Source organism: Callospermophilus lateralis, chromosome 3, assembly GCF_048772815.1.
Source record: "Callospermophilus lateralis isolate mCalLat2 chromosome 3, mCalLat2.hap1, whole genome shotgun sequence".
In the NCBI taxonomy this organism is placed as follows: Eukaryota; Metazoa; Chordata; class Mammalia; order Rodentia; family Sciuridae; genus Callospermophilus; species Callospermophilus lateralis.
The window spans coordinates 170,017,858-170,033,383 of record NC_135307.1 but is presented as its reverse complement, the minus strand read 5'-3'; the positions used below and the strand labels follow the sequence as shown (position 1 = coordinate 170,033,383).

General features: G+C 46.7%; 1 protein-coding gene across 4 annotated transcripts; it reads left to right on the top strand.

The window, feature by feature from the left end:
• Positions 1-340: 340 nt before the first annotated feature.
• Positions 341-15,443, top strand: Ap5s1 (adaptor related protein complex 5 subunit sigma 1). 4 transcript variants are annotated; one of them, XM_076848979.1, is made up of 4 exons: positions 341-613; positions 3,254-3,466; positions 12,710-12,901; positions 14,332-15,443. In XM_076848979.1, the coding sequence occupies exons 3-4, from the start codon at positions 12,726-12,728 to the stop codon at positions 14,756-14,758; spliced, it is 603 nt and encodes a 200-aa protein (XP_076705094.1). In that variant the 5' UTR covers positions 341-613; positions 3,254-3,466; positions 12,710-12,725; the 3' UTR covers positions 14,759-15,443. The 4 variants fall into 4 exon arrangements, with proteins under 4 accessions (XP_076705094.1, XP_076705095.1, XP_076705093.1 ...); XM_076848980.1 differs by lacking the exons at positions 341-613; positions 3,254-3,466 and adding an exon at positions 11,141-11,407; XM_076848978.1 differs by lacking the exons at positions 341-613; positions 3,254-3,466 and adding an exon at positions 11,141-11,546.
• The last annotated feature ends 83 nt before the right edge of the window (positions 15,444-15,526 follow it).

The following is a 15,526-nucleotide window of genomic DNA, read 5'->3' as shown; positions in this document are numbered from 1 at the left end:
AAGTGGGTTCTGGCATCTACCTTGAGGGAGGCAGGGACCTGGATCTGGGGAAAGGGCGCTGTGGGTTTGCCTCTTGGCTTTTGACTCAGGCCAGGACCTGCTTCCTATGGAAACTTCAGGGCACCAGGAAGAGTGCCCTATCTCCCTTCCCCCAGCAGGGGAGCTTTAACTTTCTTCCTGGATCCTCTTAAAGAGAAGCAGATCAGGCAGGGAGGCCGTTTAAAATCCTGGGCTGCCAGCCAGTTTTGAAGGTTGTTTTGCTGGGGCCAGGGCAGGGCAGGAATTCCAGCCTGCCAGGAGCCCAGGAGCAGCCACGTGCTGTGCATTCACATGGTTAAAGAGCTGTGTGGAGTTGGGCACTAGCACAGGAAGCTGGGTGGTGCTGGCCCAGACAAGGCAGCAGGCACCAGTAGGGTCTAGGGGGGTGGGCATAAGGGAAAGAATTTCCATCTGATTCATGGTCTGAGTTGCACACACTCAGTCACTTTTTTTTGCAATGACAATGTTTAAGGACACTTTTTTTTTTTTTTTAAAGGAAGAACATCCAGCATTTCCTCAAAATCACACATCATCAGCATAGACTCTGGACCTGAAGAACCAACCACCATGTGGGGTAAGGTTATTTCTAGCATTTTAGGAGGTCCCTCATGTTCTTCCCATGACTCCCACTCCATAGGTAATTCCTATTGTGACCTCTATCATGGTAGTTTGGTTTAATGAAATCATAGAGTAAGTACTCTTCTGATTTTTTTTTCATTTGGCCTAATGATTTTGATGTTCTCATTTAGTGAGAATTTGTTGCTGAGTAAGTAGTTCATGATTTGGATATGTATCCTTTAATTGGATTAATTCATTCTACTCTTTTTTCTTTTGTATTTATTTATTTATGGGGCTGGGGATCCAACCCAGGGTCTCACACATGCTGGATAAGTGCTCTACCAACTGAACTATATCCCAAGACCTCTTCTGTTTTGAATTTTTTTTTTTTTAATTAAAGTATAGCTTGATGTAGTGGCATGTACCTGTAGTCCAAGCTACTCAGGAGGCTGAGGCGGAAGTATTGCTTGAGCCCAGTGTTTCAAGGCTGGCCTGGGCAACATAGACATATCTCAAAGAAAGAAAGCAAATACAAAAAAAGGAGGAGGAGGAGGAGGAGAAAGAGAATAGGGAGGAGGAGTGGGGAGGAGAAGGAGGAGGAAACACACACACACACACACACACACACACACACACACACACATACAGGCACATACACTCCCTGTCTTTTGCCATGTGATGCCCAGCACTGCCTCAGGACTCTGCTAATAAGAAGACTATCACCAGATGTGGCCACTGACCTTGGACCAGAACCAAGAACAAAATAAACTTAAAAAAAAAAAAAAGAAAAAAATTAGATGGGCACAGTGGCACACTCCATAATCAGTAATCACAGTGATTTGGGAGGCTGAGGCAGGACAATAGGCAGTTTGAGGCTACCCTTGGCAACTTAGGGAGACTTTGTTACAAAATGAAAAATAAAAAGAGTTGAAATGTAGCTTAGAGGTAGAGAACATCTAGGTTCAATTCCCAGTACTGGGGAAAAAAAAGTGATTAATATGTAGTAAAAGTCACCCTTTTGAGCATATAGTTCTGTGAGATTTGTATTTTTGTTTGTTTGGTAGTGGGGATTAAACCCAGAGGTGATTTACCACTGAGCTACATCTGCAGTCCTTTTTATTTGATTTTGCTAAATTGCTTAGAGCCTTGCTAAATTGCTGCGACTGGCATCAAACTTGTGATCCTCTTGCCTCAGCCTCTTGAGACAATTGAAAATAGTGCTGGGAGCATACCAAGAAGTACAAGGTGTTCAGCTTCAGTACTTTCTACACAGTTCTCCAAGGTCCTTACACCAATTCACCTTCCCACCAACAATGTCTAAGAGTCTTGTTCCACATTCTTGTCAAAATTGGCAAATTGTAGCTGGGCATAGTGGTGCATGCCTATAATCCCAGCGACCTGGGAGGCTGAGGTAGAATGATCACAAGTTCAAAGCCAGCCTCAGCAACTTAGTAAGGCTCTAAGCAACTTAGCAAGACCCTGTTTCAAAATAAAAAAATTAAAATGGGCTGGGAATGTGGCTCAGTGGTTAAATGTTCCTGGTTTCAATCCCTGGTACCAAAATTTTTCAAAAACAAATTTTAAAAAGAACAAAAAAAATTTTTAAAATTAACAAATTGTAATTTCTATCTCTTAACAGAGAATGTGAATTCTGTATATAGCAAAGAACTCTGGCAAATGTTGAGTGCTGAACCCATATACTATCATGTGGCCTCAGCAGGTGTTTGAGTGATGCAGATTCAGTCTTTTTCTGACTCCTATATTGAAAAATGAGACAATATTTGCCTTAGTCTTGATTTTTTTTTTTTTTTTTTTTTGGAAGATACTGAGGATGGAATCCAAGAGTGCTCTATCTCTGACATTCCAAGCCCCCTTTTTATTTTTTTTAAGACAGGGTCTCACTAAATTTCTGAAGTTAGCCACAAATTTGCGTTCCTCCTGCCTCAGCCTCTCTAGTAACTGGGATTATAGGCCTATGCCACCATGACTTGCTTTGTTTTTTTTTTCTGTCAATTCAGATTCTTTAAACATCAGTGATTTAAGCTGAACATGGTAGTACATGCCTGGAATCCCAGGTGCTCAGGAGGCTGAGGTAGGAGGATGGTGGGTTCAAAGCCAGCCTCAGCAAAAGTGAGGCACTAAGCAACTCCGTGAGTTCCTGTCTCTAAATAAAATACAAAATAGGGCTGGGGATGTAGCTCAGGGGTTGAGTGCCCCTGAGCTCAATCCCTAGTACCAAAAAACAAAAGCAAAGACAAATAAACAAAAACACCTGAATCAGTGATTTAGCCAGGTGTGGTGGCACATGCCTATAATCCCAGCAACTTGGAAGGCTGAGAGGATCACAAGTTCAAAGCCAGCCTCAGCCATTTAGCAAGGCCCTAAGCAATTTAGTGAGATCCTGTCGCTAAATACATAAAATTTTAAAAGGGCTGGGGATGTGGCTCAGTATGTTTTTTTTTTTCAAAAAAATTTTTTTTCCAACAAAAAGGAAAAAAAAAATATCAGTGACTCTCTATAGAGTTAATTAGCTCTGTGTTAACTGGCTTGAGTCCTCTGTTGACAATAGCCCATGACAATCTAGAAAGCATGATTTCTATAAGGTCTTCATCCCTGATCCCTGAAATTGAACAAAAGGACATCCTTCTTTCCACAGGCAATAAAGCTGTTGGTGTGGTGCAAAAAGAAGTTTAGATGGGAAGATCCATAGACACGCAGAATCTGGAATTAATCAGGAAAGGACAATTGAGTAATGATGGAGAAGTGGCTGCTTTGCAGCTGTCAAAGTCATGCCTGGAGAGAATGTTGGATGATGTGAGAGTATTCACAATGTAGTGCTCAAAGAAGACAGTTGATTATGGGACAGAAGGTAAGAAGCATCCCCACCCTTCCCACACAGGAGTCTGTGTGGCCGCCAAGGAGTGTAGGGAGGGTGGCCCCAGCCCCACCCCACCTGCATTGGCATGTACCCGCCAAGGGGGGTGACCACAGCTGCCAGGCTCTGAGTCAGTGGGGCCTGGGGCAGCAGGGAGGGAAAGGGGCCTCACGTGGCTGGGGCCTCACATGGCTGGGCCCACACTGCCTCGTGGAGCCTCTGGCTTTCAGCCCTGCAGGAAGCGTGGCTGTTTGAAAGGACGAATCACACATAGCCTAGTCCTCCTGGGGCCCAGCCAAGGCCACTTCCCTGAAAGGAGGGATGCGTGGGGGAGGAGGGGTATTCCTGTGTTGAAAATAGGAGTACCAGGAAAGAAGGCCATCCAATCCAATCCTGGAGTGGAAGGCAGCTCCCAGGGTTGAGTTGTAGAGAATTAGCCGAGTTGGGATTGGGGAAGGGTTAATGACCTTCCAGAGATTTGTGGGAAGAGGGACTGAGTCAGATCTTGTGGTAACCATGACCGGATATGGGAGAAGGAGACACACAAGGGAAGTGCAAGGGGCAGGCTGAAATCTATTGATATGTACACGTCCCACGATGCCACGTGCAATATCAGGAAAGTTACTTAATCTCACTGGGCCCCTACTTCCTCATCTATAAAATGGGGATAATAAAGACTGTATTTCAAAGGGTTGCAAACTGGATCTAATGATTTGGTGTAAGTAAAACACTCAGAACAGGGCCTGCCTACAAGTGCCACAGGAGAGTCTGCTACAGCTGTTACTACACACGAAGGGCCAGTGTAGAAAGTAAAAGGAGATCGGGATGGTTAAAAGGAACAGCTTAATTAATTTAATTAAAGGGGCTGTTGTGGAGGGTCCTCCCCTTCCTGCACATGAACAGGTCCCTGGGTATGGGTTATAGGAGAAAGCCCACCTACAGTGTGCAGAGGCAGGCAGCGTGGGCTCCAGTCTGGGTAGAAGCTATGGATGGATGTTTGGGGGAGACAGAGGATGGGAAAACTTGTGAGAGACCTGTAGGAGGCTCTTAGCACAGGGTGATGCCAACTCTGAGATGGCTCAGGGAGGTTGGGTAGAGGGAGGCACAAGTCTTGTCTGACTTTTGGGCAGCCAAAATCCACCCAATATTCAGCCTGTCTTGATTCTCAAAAAAGCACATCCCCTCCTCCTCTTAGTTTCTCATAGTTTCTGCCTTGCTCTTTGAGAAATGCTAGTCACCTTTAACATGGAGTCAGCCTGGCCAGGCACGATAGCGCACACTTGTAGTCCCAGTGGCTCGGGAGGCTGAGACAGGAGGATGGCAAGTTCAAGGCCAGCTTCAGCAACAGCAAGGCGCTAAGCAACTCAATGAAACCCTGTCTCTAAATAAAATAGAAAATAGGGCTGGGGATGTGGCTCAGTGGCCAAGTGCCAGAGTGCAACCCCCAGTACCAAAAGAAAAAAGAAAAAAGAAAAAGAACTAACAGGGCTGCCAGGTGGGGGTGCACACCTGTAATTGCAGCAACTCGGGAAGCCAAGGCAGGAGGATCACAAGTTCAAAACTAGTCCCACCAACTTGGCAAAGCCCCTAGGCAACTTAGTAAGACCCTGTCTCAAGATAAAAAATAAAAACGGCTAGGGATGTGGCTCAGTGATTAAGCATCCTTGGGTTCAATCCCTAGTACCAAAACAAACCAAAAAATCAAAATAAAAGATAAAAAAGGGTGGGAGATGTTACTCAGTGGTAAAAGTACCCCTGGGTTCAATTCTCAATACTAGGAAAAAAAAAGGAGGGAGTAGAAATGAGCCAACTGGGGGCTGGGGATGTGGCTCAAGCGGTAGCGCGCTCACCTGGCATGCGTGCGGCCTGGGTTCGATCCTCAGCACCACATACAAACAAAGATGATGTGTCCGCCAAAAACTAAAAAAAATAAATATTAAAAAGCTCTCTCTCTCTCTCTCTTTAAAAAAAAAAAAAGAAAGAAATGAGCCTACTGAACCTGGAAGTTGGTTCTGATGTCTGGGAAAGGCAGCAGAGATTATCAAGCCTGATTGTCTATCAGCTAATCAGGACCCAGCTTGAGTAGATGAAGAGTAGAATTCATTTTCCCAACTGAGTCAATTCAGTCCCTGCATAGGTATCCTAGCAGCTCAGTAGTGGGTGCCAAGTATGATTCAAATAGGAAAGCCCCAGGCCACCTGCAGGTCTCACCCCTAGGTGGGTGTAGGGCAGTGGAGTGTGGGAATAAAGGGGTTGGGGGAAGGGCGGGACTTGAGACGATTCCCCAACTCAAAGAACCACTGAGAGAGCAGGGCTAGGTAAGGGGGCATCTAAGTTGTGAGTGCCTCTGCTCACTGTCAAGAGAGGGAAGGGCCCCAGACGGGTTGTTTCCTTCAAGCTCCTCTTGATTTTCAGCATGCTTTATTAAATTGTACTTTTGTTCCTTCTCACCTTCTCTGTCTCTGTCACATACGTACCTGATCCTGTATACTGGCTTTGCCTCAGATTCTAGGCTAACCACTCTAAAAGGAACCTGTAGCCCACTGCTACGACCCTCAGTCTCCACTGTGTTGTCCTCAGGATGGGTCTTGTAACCCCAGGACTCCCAGCCTGTACCCTGCCCCTGCCCCCTGCTTCTGAGCTGCTACCAGACCCAGAAAAGCCCACCTGTCTTTCCAATGCTAATCAATGCCCTTATCTGCCTCTGGATTAAGGGTTGTCGACATGTACTGATCTATTGAGTACCCATTAAGACCAGTGGCTTCATTACATAAATATGTGTGCTCAGCAAGAAGACTGTGGCACCTCTGGGGCCCATGTTCCTTCCTGCCTTACTATCCTCAGCATAGTGGGTTTTTAAAGTTATTTTATTTTTTATTACTGGCGATTGAATTTAGGGGCACTAGACCACTTAGACACTTCTCCAGCCCTATTTGTGTATTTTTTTTTATTGGTTGTTCAAATCATTACAAAGCTCTTGACATATCATATTTCATACATTAGATTCAAGTGGGTTATGAACTCCCATTTTTACCCCAAATACAGATTGCAGAATCACATCGGTTACACATCCACATTTTTACATAATGCTATATTAGTAACTGTTGTATTCTGCTACCTTTCCTATCCTCTACTATCCCCCCCTCCCCTCCCATCCTCTCTCTCTACCCCATCTGCTATAATTTCTCTCCCTTGTTTTTTTTTCCCTTTCCCCTCACAACCTCTTATATGTAATTTTGTATAACAATGAGGGTCTCCTTCCATTTCCATGCAATTTCCCTTCTCACCTATTTGTGTATTTTATTTAGAGACAGGGACTCACTGAGTTGCTTAGTGCCTCACCATTGCTGAGGCTGGCTTTGAACTCACAATCCTCCTGTCTCAGCCTCCTAAACCACTGGGATTACAGGTGTGTGCCACCATGCCCTGCAGCACAGTGTTTTTGACTTCAGGGGCCACAAGTTGACTGTGTGCTACAAAAGGTCAAGGAATGGTATCATATGAACTGGGTGTGATGGCGCATGCATATAATTCCAGGTACTCAGTAAGATGAGGCAGGAAGATCGAAAGTTCAAGGTCATCCTTATCAATTTAGCAAGATTCTGCAACTTATCAAGACCCTGTTTCCAAAAAATAATAAATAAATATATAAAAATAGGGCTGAGGATGCAGTTCAGTGGTAGACAGTCCCTGGTTCAATCCCTCATACCACCATATAAAAACCCCAAAACAAAACAAACAACCCACCCCACACAAAACTATATTCCTTCCTTATCTGGAAAATTCTGGGAGGCATTTCTGACTGACCTCTGGTCCACTTTGGGTTTGCTCTGACCTACTCCTCTTGTCCAAAATGCCCTTCCTGCCAGATGCAGCTTCTGAACTCCTTCCTACCTCTTCAGAAAACCCAGTTCAGGGGCTGGGGATGTGGCTCAAGAGGTAGCGCACTCGCCTGGCATGTGTGCGGCCTGGGTTCAATCCTCAGCACCACATACAAACAAAGATGTTGTTTCTGTCAAAAACTAAAAAATAAATATTAAAATTTTCTCTCTAAAAAAAGACAAAACAAACAAACAAACAACAACAACAACAAAAAAAAAAACCAGAAAGCCCAGTTCAGATGTTACCATTGAGTAATATTCCCAGACTGCTCCTCCAGGCTTCTTCCCATTCTTGAGCCTCTTGGACCTCTCTGTCTCCGTTTTATCTGTTCCACCTGTCTGCCCAGAGCCTGCCCTGGAAACTCTTGAGTACCCAGACAATGTACCCAGCAAATGAGCACACGAACGAATAAAATGTATGTCTTCCTTTTATTTCAGACCATGACTATCCTTTGCAATCTTGGTCAAATTCTTCCTCTCTTCTGCAGGCTGGCTGCTGTGGAAAGCAGAGTTCATGCCTTAAAATAAATGCTTTCCACTGGGCACTCTGCTGTGTGATGGGGGCCACATCAAGGAGCCATTTAGTCATCTGCTAAATGAGAGGCTGTACTTATAAGTTTCTTTTCATTGTGCTGGAGATGCACTTCAGTGATAGTGCTCTTGCCCAGCATGCTCTAGCCCCAGTACATGGAAAAAACAAATTCGTATTTTAAATCTCCACTATTCCTAACTCAAGCCTGCATTCTTCTAGTGCAGAGGAAGGATTCTATCAGACTTCAAAGAAGATATTTTAGTGAAATTGTCACCATCTCTGAGTCATATAAAAATGAGGACTGTATGAGGGAAGTGGACCTGCATCCCTAAACTGGCTGAAATTTTCATTTTTACTGAAGTTTCTGTTGAATTAAATATATGGGAAAGTGTTCATATCTTAAGTGTCCAATTTGGTTAATATTTGCAAGGTGAATATGCCAATATAATCATCACCCAGATTGAGGCACAGAATGTGACTGTCTCCCAAAGCTCCCTCACATCCCTCCAGTCATTATCTCTCAAGGATAACTGCCATTCTGATTCGTAACTGTGCAGAACAGCTTGCTTAGATTTGTACACTTTTTTCCCTTTATTTTTTTTTCTTTTGTGTGTGTTGCTGGTGATTAAACCCAGGGGCATTCTGCCACTGAGTTACATCCCAGCCACCTATTTTTTTTTTTTTTTTTTTTTTTTTTTTTTTGCTTTGAGACAGGGTCTTGCTAAGTTGCTGGGGCTAGCCTCTATCTTGCTATCCTCCTGCCTCAGTCTCCCAAAGTGCTGGGATTAGAGTTGTATGCCACCATGCCAGGCCAATTTACACCCTTTCTGCTAAAAAAATCACATGGGGTCTACTTTTTTTTTGTATACCAGTAATTGAACTCAGGGCCCTTTACCACGAATGGAGCCATATCCCCAGTCCTTTTAATTTACTTATTTATTTTATTTTGAGACAGAGTCTTGTTAAGTTGCTTAGGGCCTTGCTAAATTGCTAAGGCTGGCCTCAAATTTGTGGTCCTCCTGCGTCAGCCTTCCAAGCTGCTGGGATTACAGGCATGCAGCATGGCACCTGGCTTGTGTCTACATTTTTGTGACTAGTTTTTTTTTTTTCACTCAACATTATGTCTGTGAGGTTATCCATATGTATATCAGTAGTTTTATTTCATTGTCACATAGTATTCTACCAAACAAGAATACACATGTATTTATTCATTTCATAACTGACAAGTATTTGGATAGTTTCCAGCTTGAAACAATTAAGAATAAAGCTACTGAGAACATTTCACATGTCTTTTGGTGACTAAAGACTCCCACTTCACCCAGGTATGTATCAAGAGTAGAACTGCTAGATCACAAAGCAGTGTGGTTGGCTGAGTAAGTATTGCTGGCTGGGTAGATATTTCCATGGTGTCCAAGAGTGTCCTGGATATAGAAGAGGCCAGCGGCCAAGGAGAAGGGCTCTCCTATAAGCAGCCCTCAGCAAAACATCAGGTGAGACTTCCCTCTCGGCTGCTTTCCACCCCCACAGCCACTTCCCAGCAGGCTGAGGAAACCCTCCATGATATCACTCCTCTGGGTTCTCCACAGTCCTCCAGAATAGTGGTTCAGGCCAGCCTGTCTCCTCCATGAACCCTATACAAGGTCAGTCCTGTGGTAATCTGCAACTTGGTGTAGACTCACTGCCTAAGGAGTTGACAGAGGTCAGAAACCTGTGTTCCAGATGCTAGGTGGGCCCCCAAATAAAGCCCTCTGCCAGTTCATTGCTGTAATCAGCTGGCAAACATGAGGCCTGACTGAGAGTGATAAGAACTGAGGACCAGGAACTCAGCCAACATCACTCTACATCACTCACCAGCTCAGTGGCTGAGGCCCCACATTATCTTTGGGCCTATCCCTCCACCTATACATTTAAGTGTTATACCTATGGTCAAAATGCTCACATACCTTAGCCAGCACCATTCCCCAGGGTCCTAAGCCAAAGGGCCCAGAGTGTACTTTCTCAGGGGATTCTGACTCCAGGACCCCTGCTTGGGCCACTGTGCCCTATCCTCATTTCTTTTTTCTTTTTGGTTCCAGGGATTGAACTTGGGGGCACTCAACCATTGAGCCACTTCCCCAGCCCTATTTTGTATTTTACTTAGAGACAGGATCTCACTGAGTTGCTTAGCACTTAGCAGTTTCTGAGGCTGGCTTTGAACTAGAGATCTTCCTGCCTCAGCCTCACAAGCTGCTAGGATTATAGGGGTCTGCTACTGCACCTGGCCCTTCATTTCTTATCACAGGAAGGGTGTTCAGGTCCCTTCAGTCCTGCCTTGTGCCTGCTCCTGGAAAGTGAAGATGGAAGCCACAACCCAGGTATACCCCATGGGAGCAGGTGTACACTACTGCTGCTGGGAGACCTTCATAATGGTTCAAGAGGCCAATGGGCAGTCTGAGAAGGAAGCCTTCCCCAAAGTTTGGGTCTGAGTATATTTGGAAAGGGCGGGGGAGGGGAGGTGATTCTAGACTAAGGGAATCTACAGCCAGTATAGAGGGGCTCTGCAGCATAGAACACTGGGACATACCTGGGGAGGCTCAAGCCGTTCACTTGCCAAGAAGTGAAGGAGTATACACTTTCAGTTGCGGGGAACAGTGCAGGGCAGACGATAAGGCCCAGGCAGACCCCAAATATTTCTGGGCCATGTCTCTAGGTTGAGGTCTTTACAAGGCTTTGGAGGCTGGTACTTGACAGTGCCCATTTCAAGTTTAATGTATAAATCTCTTCATGATGGCCTCCCTTCAAGGAGTCAAGCAGGGATCCTGCTGGAGGTGGGACATGGAAAGAAAAAATAAATGGTCAGCCCTACTAAGCGCTGGCCCCTGCTGCCATTATATTATGGGATTTCACTGGGGTTCAGCGGAAGTTGATCTGCCAGGAACACGCAGCTGTGACAGGATTGGGATCAAAGTTCAAATCTTTCTATGCCAAACTCAGCCCCAGTCTTAGCCGGTCTTTCCCTGCAAATTCATAATTTTTCAGGGCCTTTGATCCTCACACAATGGTCAGTCTAGGAAGTAAACCAGCCACCTCGAGGCCCTGAGGCGTAGCCACGAGCCGCACTAGGTTGGCAGGCAGCCAGGGAGCCTGCACTCCGCGCTCCGGCTACTCTCCGCCTCCTGGGAAAGCACGCGCACTGGTGGACGTCGGGGCGACGCGCCCCCTCGCGGCCGCCCGGGTCAGTGGCCAGGGGCGGGGCTAGGGCCTCCTGCCTGGCAGCACACACCCGCACGGCTTCCACGGAGAACTCAGATCCCCGTGTGGAGAACAGTGAAGCCCGCTTGCGCCCCGGGCCTGAGTGTCGGAAAGTACCTGGATCCCAGAGCAACGCACGCTACGCAAGGGCCCCGCCTACTCCGCGGCGCTCTTGCGCGTGCCTGCCGCCGGCGTGCGCAGGCGCCCAAGAATCGTGAGGCCGCCATTGCTTGCCCACTGCCGTGTTGGGCTCCCATTTCGAAGTCCGCCGCCGGGAGGGTAGGGTGAATGGTACGACTCGATAACAGCTTCCTAGTGCTTCAGGGGCAGCACGTTCAGAACTGAAAACCCTCTCAACGTCAGGCTGATCGGAATAAGAAACTACAATTCCCAAAGTGCATTGCACCGCAGGGTTGCGGGAAGTAGTGACGTAAGGCTCCTCGGCCGCTACCATTATTCTGGTGGGGGGCTGGGGGACGCGGGCTGATGACGCGCTCTGGTTGCCTCTGGCGGGTCACCGGAGGTCAGCACTAGGGAATAAGGATTCGGGTCTCCCAGTGCCTTCGGGATATATACAATTCCAGCCCTCAAACTGACTTTCTATTTAGCCTTAAGGATGGCTGCCTGCCGACTGTACCCGTTGCCTTTCAACCCTCAGGCCAGCCACTGAACTAACCAGATATTATTATTATTATTACTTATTTTGAAATAATAAACTCCCGTATACTTTTGTTTGTTTGTTTTGGTACTGGGGATTTAACCCAGCGGCGCTCTACCAATGAGTTATAGCCCCAGCCCTTTTTATTTTTTATTTTGATAGGGTCCCCCTAAATTGCTGAGGTTGGCCTTGAATTTATGATCATCTTGTCTCAGCCTCCTGAGTTGCTGGGATTATAGGTGTGTGCCACCTCACACAGTTTCCTGTATATTCATTGATGAGACTAGCCAGTCTTCACATCTTTTATCCCCTTTATCATTTCTTCTCTTCTCCGTATTCCTATTCTGCCACACACACCCCTCCCGGTTTGATTTAGCTGCATTTGGTGCGTCTTTACCTCTGTACTTAAAGGTATGTCTCTATGTTTTTTTGTGTGTTTTTTTTTTTTTCTGAAAACAGGGACATATTGCTACATTCAAAACCAGGTAACATTGACCAAGACCATCTTCTAACCCATAGTCCATATTTAAATGTTTCCAGTTGTCCTAGTAATTCCCTATGTGGAAATTGTCTTTTTCTTGGCCTAGGATTCAGCTCAGGAGCCCATGTTGCATTTAGCTGTCAGGTTTCTTTAGTTTTCTTCAGTCTAGAGTGGCTCCTCAGGTTTTCCTGGACTCTTGAGACCTTGACTTTTTTGGAGATTCTTGGCCAGTTGTTTTGAAGAACTAGGTTTAGGGTGTCTGTGATTTCTTCACCACTAGATGCTCTGACTAAGCATCACAGAGGCTGGGGTGGGTGGATGTTGACTGGGTGAGAGGGGATCAGTGTCCAGCCACATTGGCCTCTGGACCCACCCCAGATGCTGCTGGGGCACACCCACAGGTGCATCCCAAGCTGGGGTTTCACTCTCACCCAGGTCTTTGACTTTCCTGTAGCACCCACGACAGAGCCATGGTCCACGCCTTCCTCATCCACACCTTGAGGGCCCCAAATGCGGAGGACACAGGCCTTTGTCGAGTGCTGTACTCTTGTGTCTTTGGTGCTGAGAAGTCAACTGATGATCCTCGACTACATGGTGCAGAGAGGGATAGGCTTCTCCGCAAGGAGCAGATTTTGGCGGTAGCCAGGTAACCACAGTACAACTCCAGGCTTCATTGAGCACGTGGCTGATTGTGATAGGCGCTCTGGGGGCATGCAGCAACACAGGAGGACTAAGAAGCAGGGAGGATATCTTGGAGTGGTTTTTCCCACAAAGTCTTCCACGGTGTTAATAGTGTTAATATGAAAGAGGGTTGAAGAGCGCTGGGGATTGTAGCTCAGCCATAGAGCATTTGCCTGGCATGCTCAAAGCCCTGACTTCAAACCTCATCACTGCAAGAAAAGTTTAAGGAAATAATATTAATGCTTTTATAATCATTATTATAGTGAGCACTCATCGAGTCTGTATGTGCTAAGCATTTATGTTTTGAGCATTTCACATTTATTATTAATTCATTTAATTGTCATAATAGTTTTTTGAGGTAGCTACAGTTATCCCCACCTTACATACGAGGCAATGAGGTGCACAGTGTTTAAGGAACTTAACCTGCCAGGGTTATACAGCTAGAAAGTTACACAGCTGAGATTGGAGTGTAGGCAAGCAGACCACAGTGCAGATTCAACATACTTTGCAGTGCAGGACTTCTCAGGGCCTTTATTGTGCTGTAGGCTTTCTGTATCTCTAAGAAAGAAAGAATATGTATACCCCAGCCATCTTTATACTAAGGTCCTCCCGAATGTTTGGATTCAGAGCACAATTTGGAAAACACTGTTCCAAAGTGGCTATCCTTGAACCTTCCCATCTCAGACTTAGTTACCAGAGTTTTTCCCCTCTGTATTCTGGGTAGGAAATTGCTACTCTGGGCAACTTTTACTGATTCCTGCCAGCCTCTTGTTCTTGACTTCCCCTCCCTCCCTGTAGCATAGAAAACCAAACTGATATCTTCACTATTTTATTATTTTGGTGCTGGGGATTGAACCCAGGGCCTTGCACATGTTAAGCACATACTTTGCCACTTAGATATACCCCAGCCCCAACAAATGCTTTAAAACCAGGCTGTGCATGACTCAAATTAGAAGGCAATTTAGGAAGGATCACAGGGAGTTTTCAATGGAAAGATGGAAAACTTTATTTTTACTTTGGAGAAGGTTGCAGGATGGGATGAAGGTAGAGAGGTTGGGTAGCCCAGGTTGGGCGATGGCATTTATTTTCCTTAGCAAGGCCTCTATGAAGCAGGTGGGACAGCCTCTTCTTCCCCTGAGGCCCTTTTTTAGCTGAAAAAGCTGTTTTTAGAACCTGCCTTCTCTTGGCCACATGTAGTAAAGTGGTCTAGGGCCCAGAGGCCAGGCCTGGATTCCAAGATGAGGTCATACTTCCTTGCTCTGTGGCACTGGGGAGGTCACTTAGTCTCTCTGAACCTCAGTTTCCTCACTTGAGATATAGGGGTAATGGTAGCTCCCAGAGTAGTCATGAGGATGACAGAAGTTGGGCCTCACCAGACCTGTCACTTCTTCCCAGGCAGGTGGAGTCAATGTGCCAGCTGCAGCAGCAGGCATCTGGCCGACCTCCAACGGACCTCCAGTCTCCATCCTCAGACGAGCCTGTGCCCCTGCAGGAGGCTCCACGAGGTGCTTTCCGCCTGGCAGCAGGAGACCCTTTCCAGGAGCCGAGAACTGTGGTGTGGCTGGGAGCACTCTCGTTGGGCTTTGCCCTAGTGCTGGATGCCCATGAGAACCTGCTGCTGGCCGAGAGTACCATCCGGCTTCTGGCCCGCCTACTCCTGGACCACCTCCGCCTGCTGACCCCTGGCTCCAACCTCCTGCTGCGAGCTGACCGCATTGAAGGCATCCTTACCCGCTTTCTGCCCCATGGTCAGCTACTTTTCCTCAATGACCACTTTGTCCAGGGTCTGGAGAAGGAATTCAGTGCTGCCTGGCCCCGCTGACCCCTCACTGGAATGGGGCTCGCTGAGGGGACAGGGAAGGAATATAGAGATTCCACACACAGCCAGGGGAAGCTTGGCATTTGCCTCCTGCCTGACCTGTTTCTTGCTCTGATGTGCTGCCATATCCAGGACACATGGATGGGACAAGCTGGCAGCAAGGGGACCAGTGTGAGGGTAGAAGTGGGACTGTGTCTATTCTCAGGTCACCAGAATCACAGAACATCCTGAGCCTAGAACTGCCGTCGTGTGACTTACTCAGACCACTGCATTATATAGGTCAGACCTGACCTAGACTCTGCTTTCCTAAAGCCCCACTAGCCACTTGTGCTGGGGGGTTAGGAGGTGCTGCCTAAAACAGCACACCTTCTCCTTCCAAAGCTTCAGTCATTGCAGACTCCCTTCATGGTGGGGGTGGCTAGGCCTCAACCTGGCAGGCCCTGGCCCCTACCTTTGCAAATACTTAAGCAACATCCTTGGAAATTTTGTTAGCAAGGGCCTCCTCTCCAGCTAGCTCCACCTCAGTTCAGAAACACTGTTCAGCAGGGCATCCTGTAGCTCCTTTTGTGCCAAGCCCTAGCCGATCAGGTAGGGTTAAGATAGGGTTAAGATGTAGCATTTGGAAAGTCTGTGCTGGTTGACCTTGTCTTTCTCATTTTGTATTAAAAATGCTGGTTGTGTGACCTCGCCCTTTGTGAGTTTGATAGACACATTCTTCTACAAGTGAGTGCCTCTTCAGATGGCCTGTGAGCTAGGTGTCTACTTCCTGCT

Bases quoted from the DNA above. Each gene is read 5' to 3' on its own strand.
- Ap5s1 (XM_076848979.1), top strand. From the start codon at position 12,726: ATGGTCCACGCCTTCCTCATCCACACCTTGAGGGCCCCAAATGCGGAG. The intron at 12,902-14,331 runs GTAACCACAGTA...ACTTCTTCCCAG, and splicing joins CAGATTTTGGCGGTAGCCAG to GCAGGTGGAGTCAATGTGCC.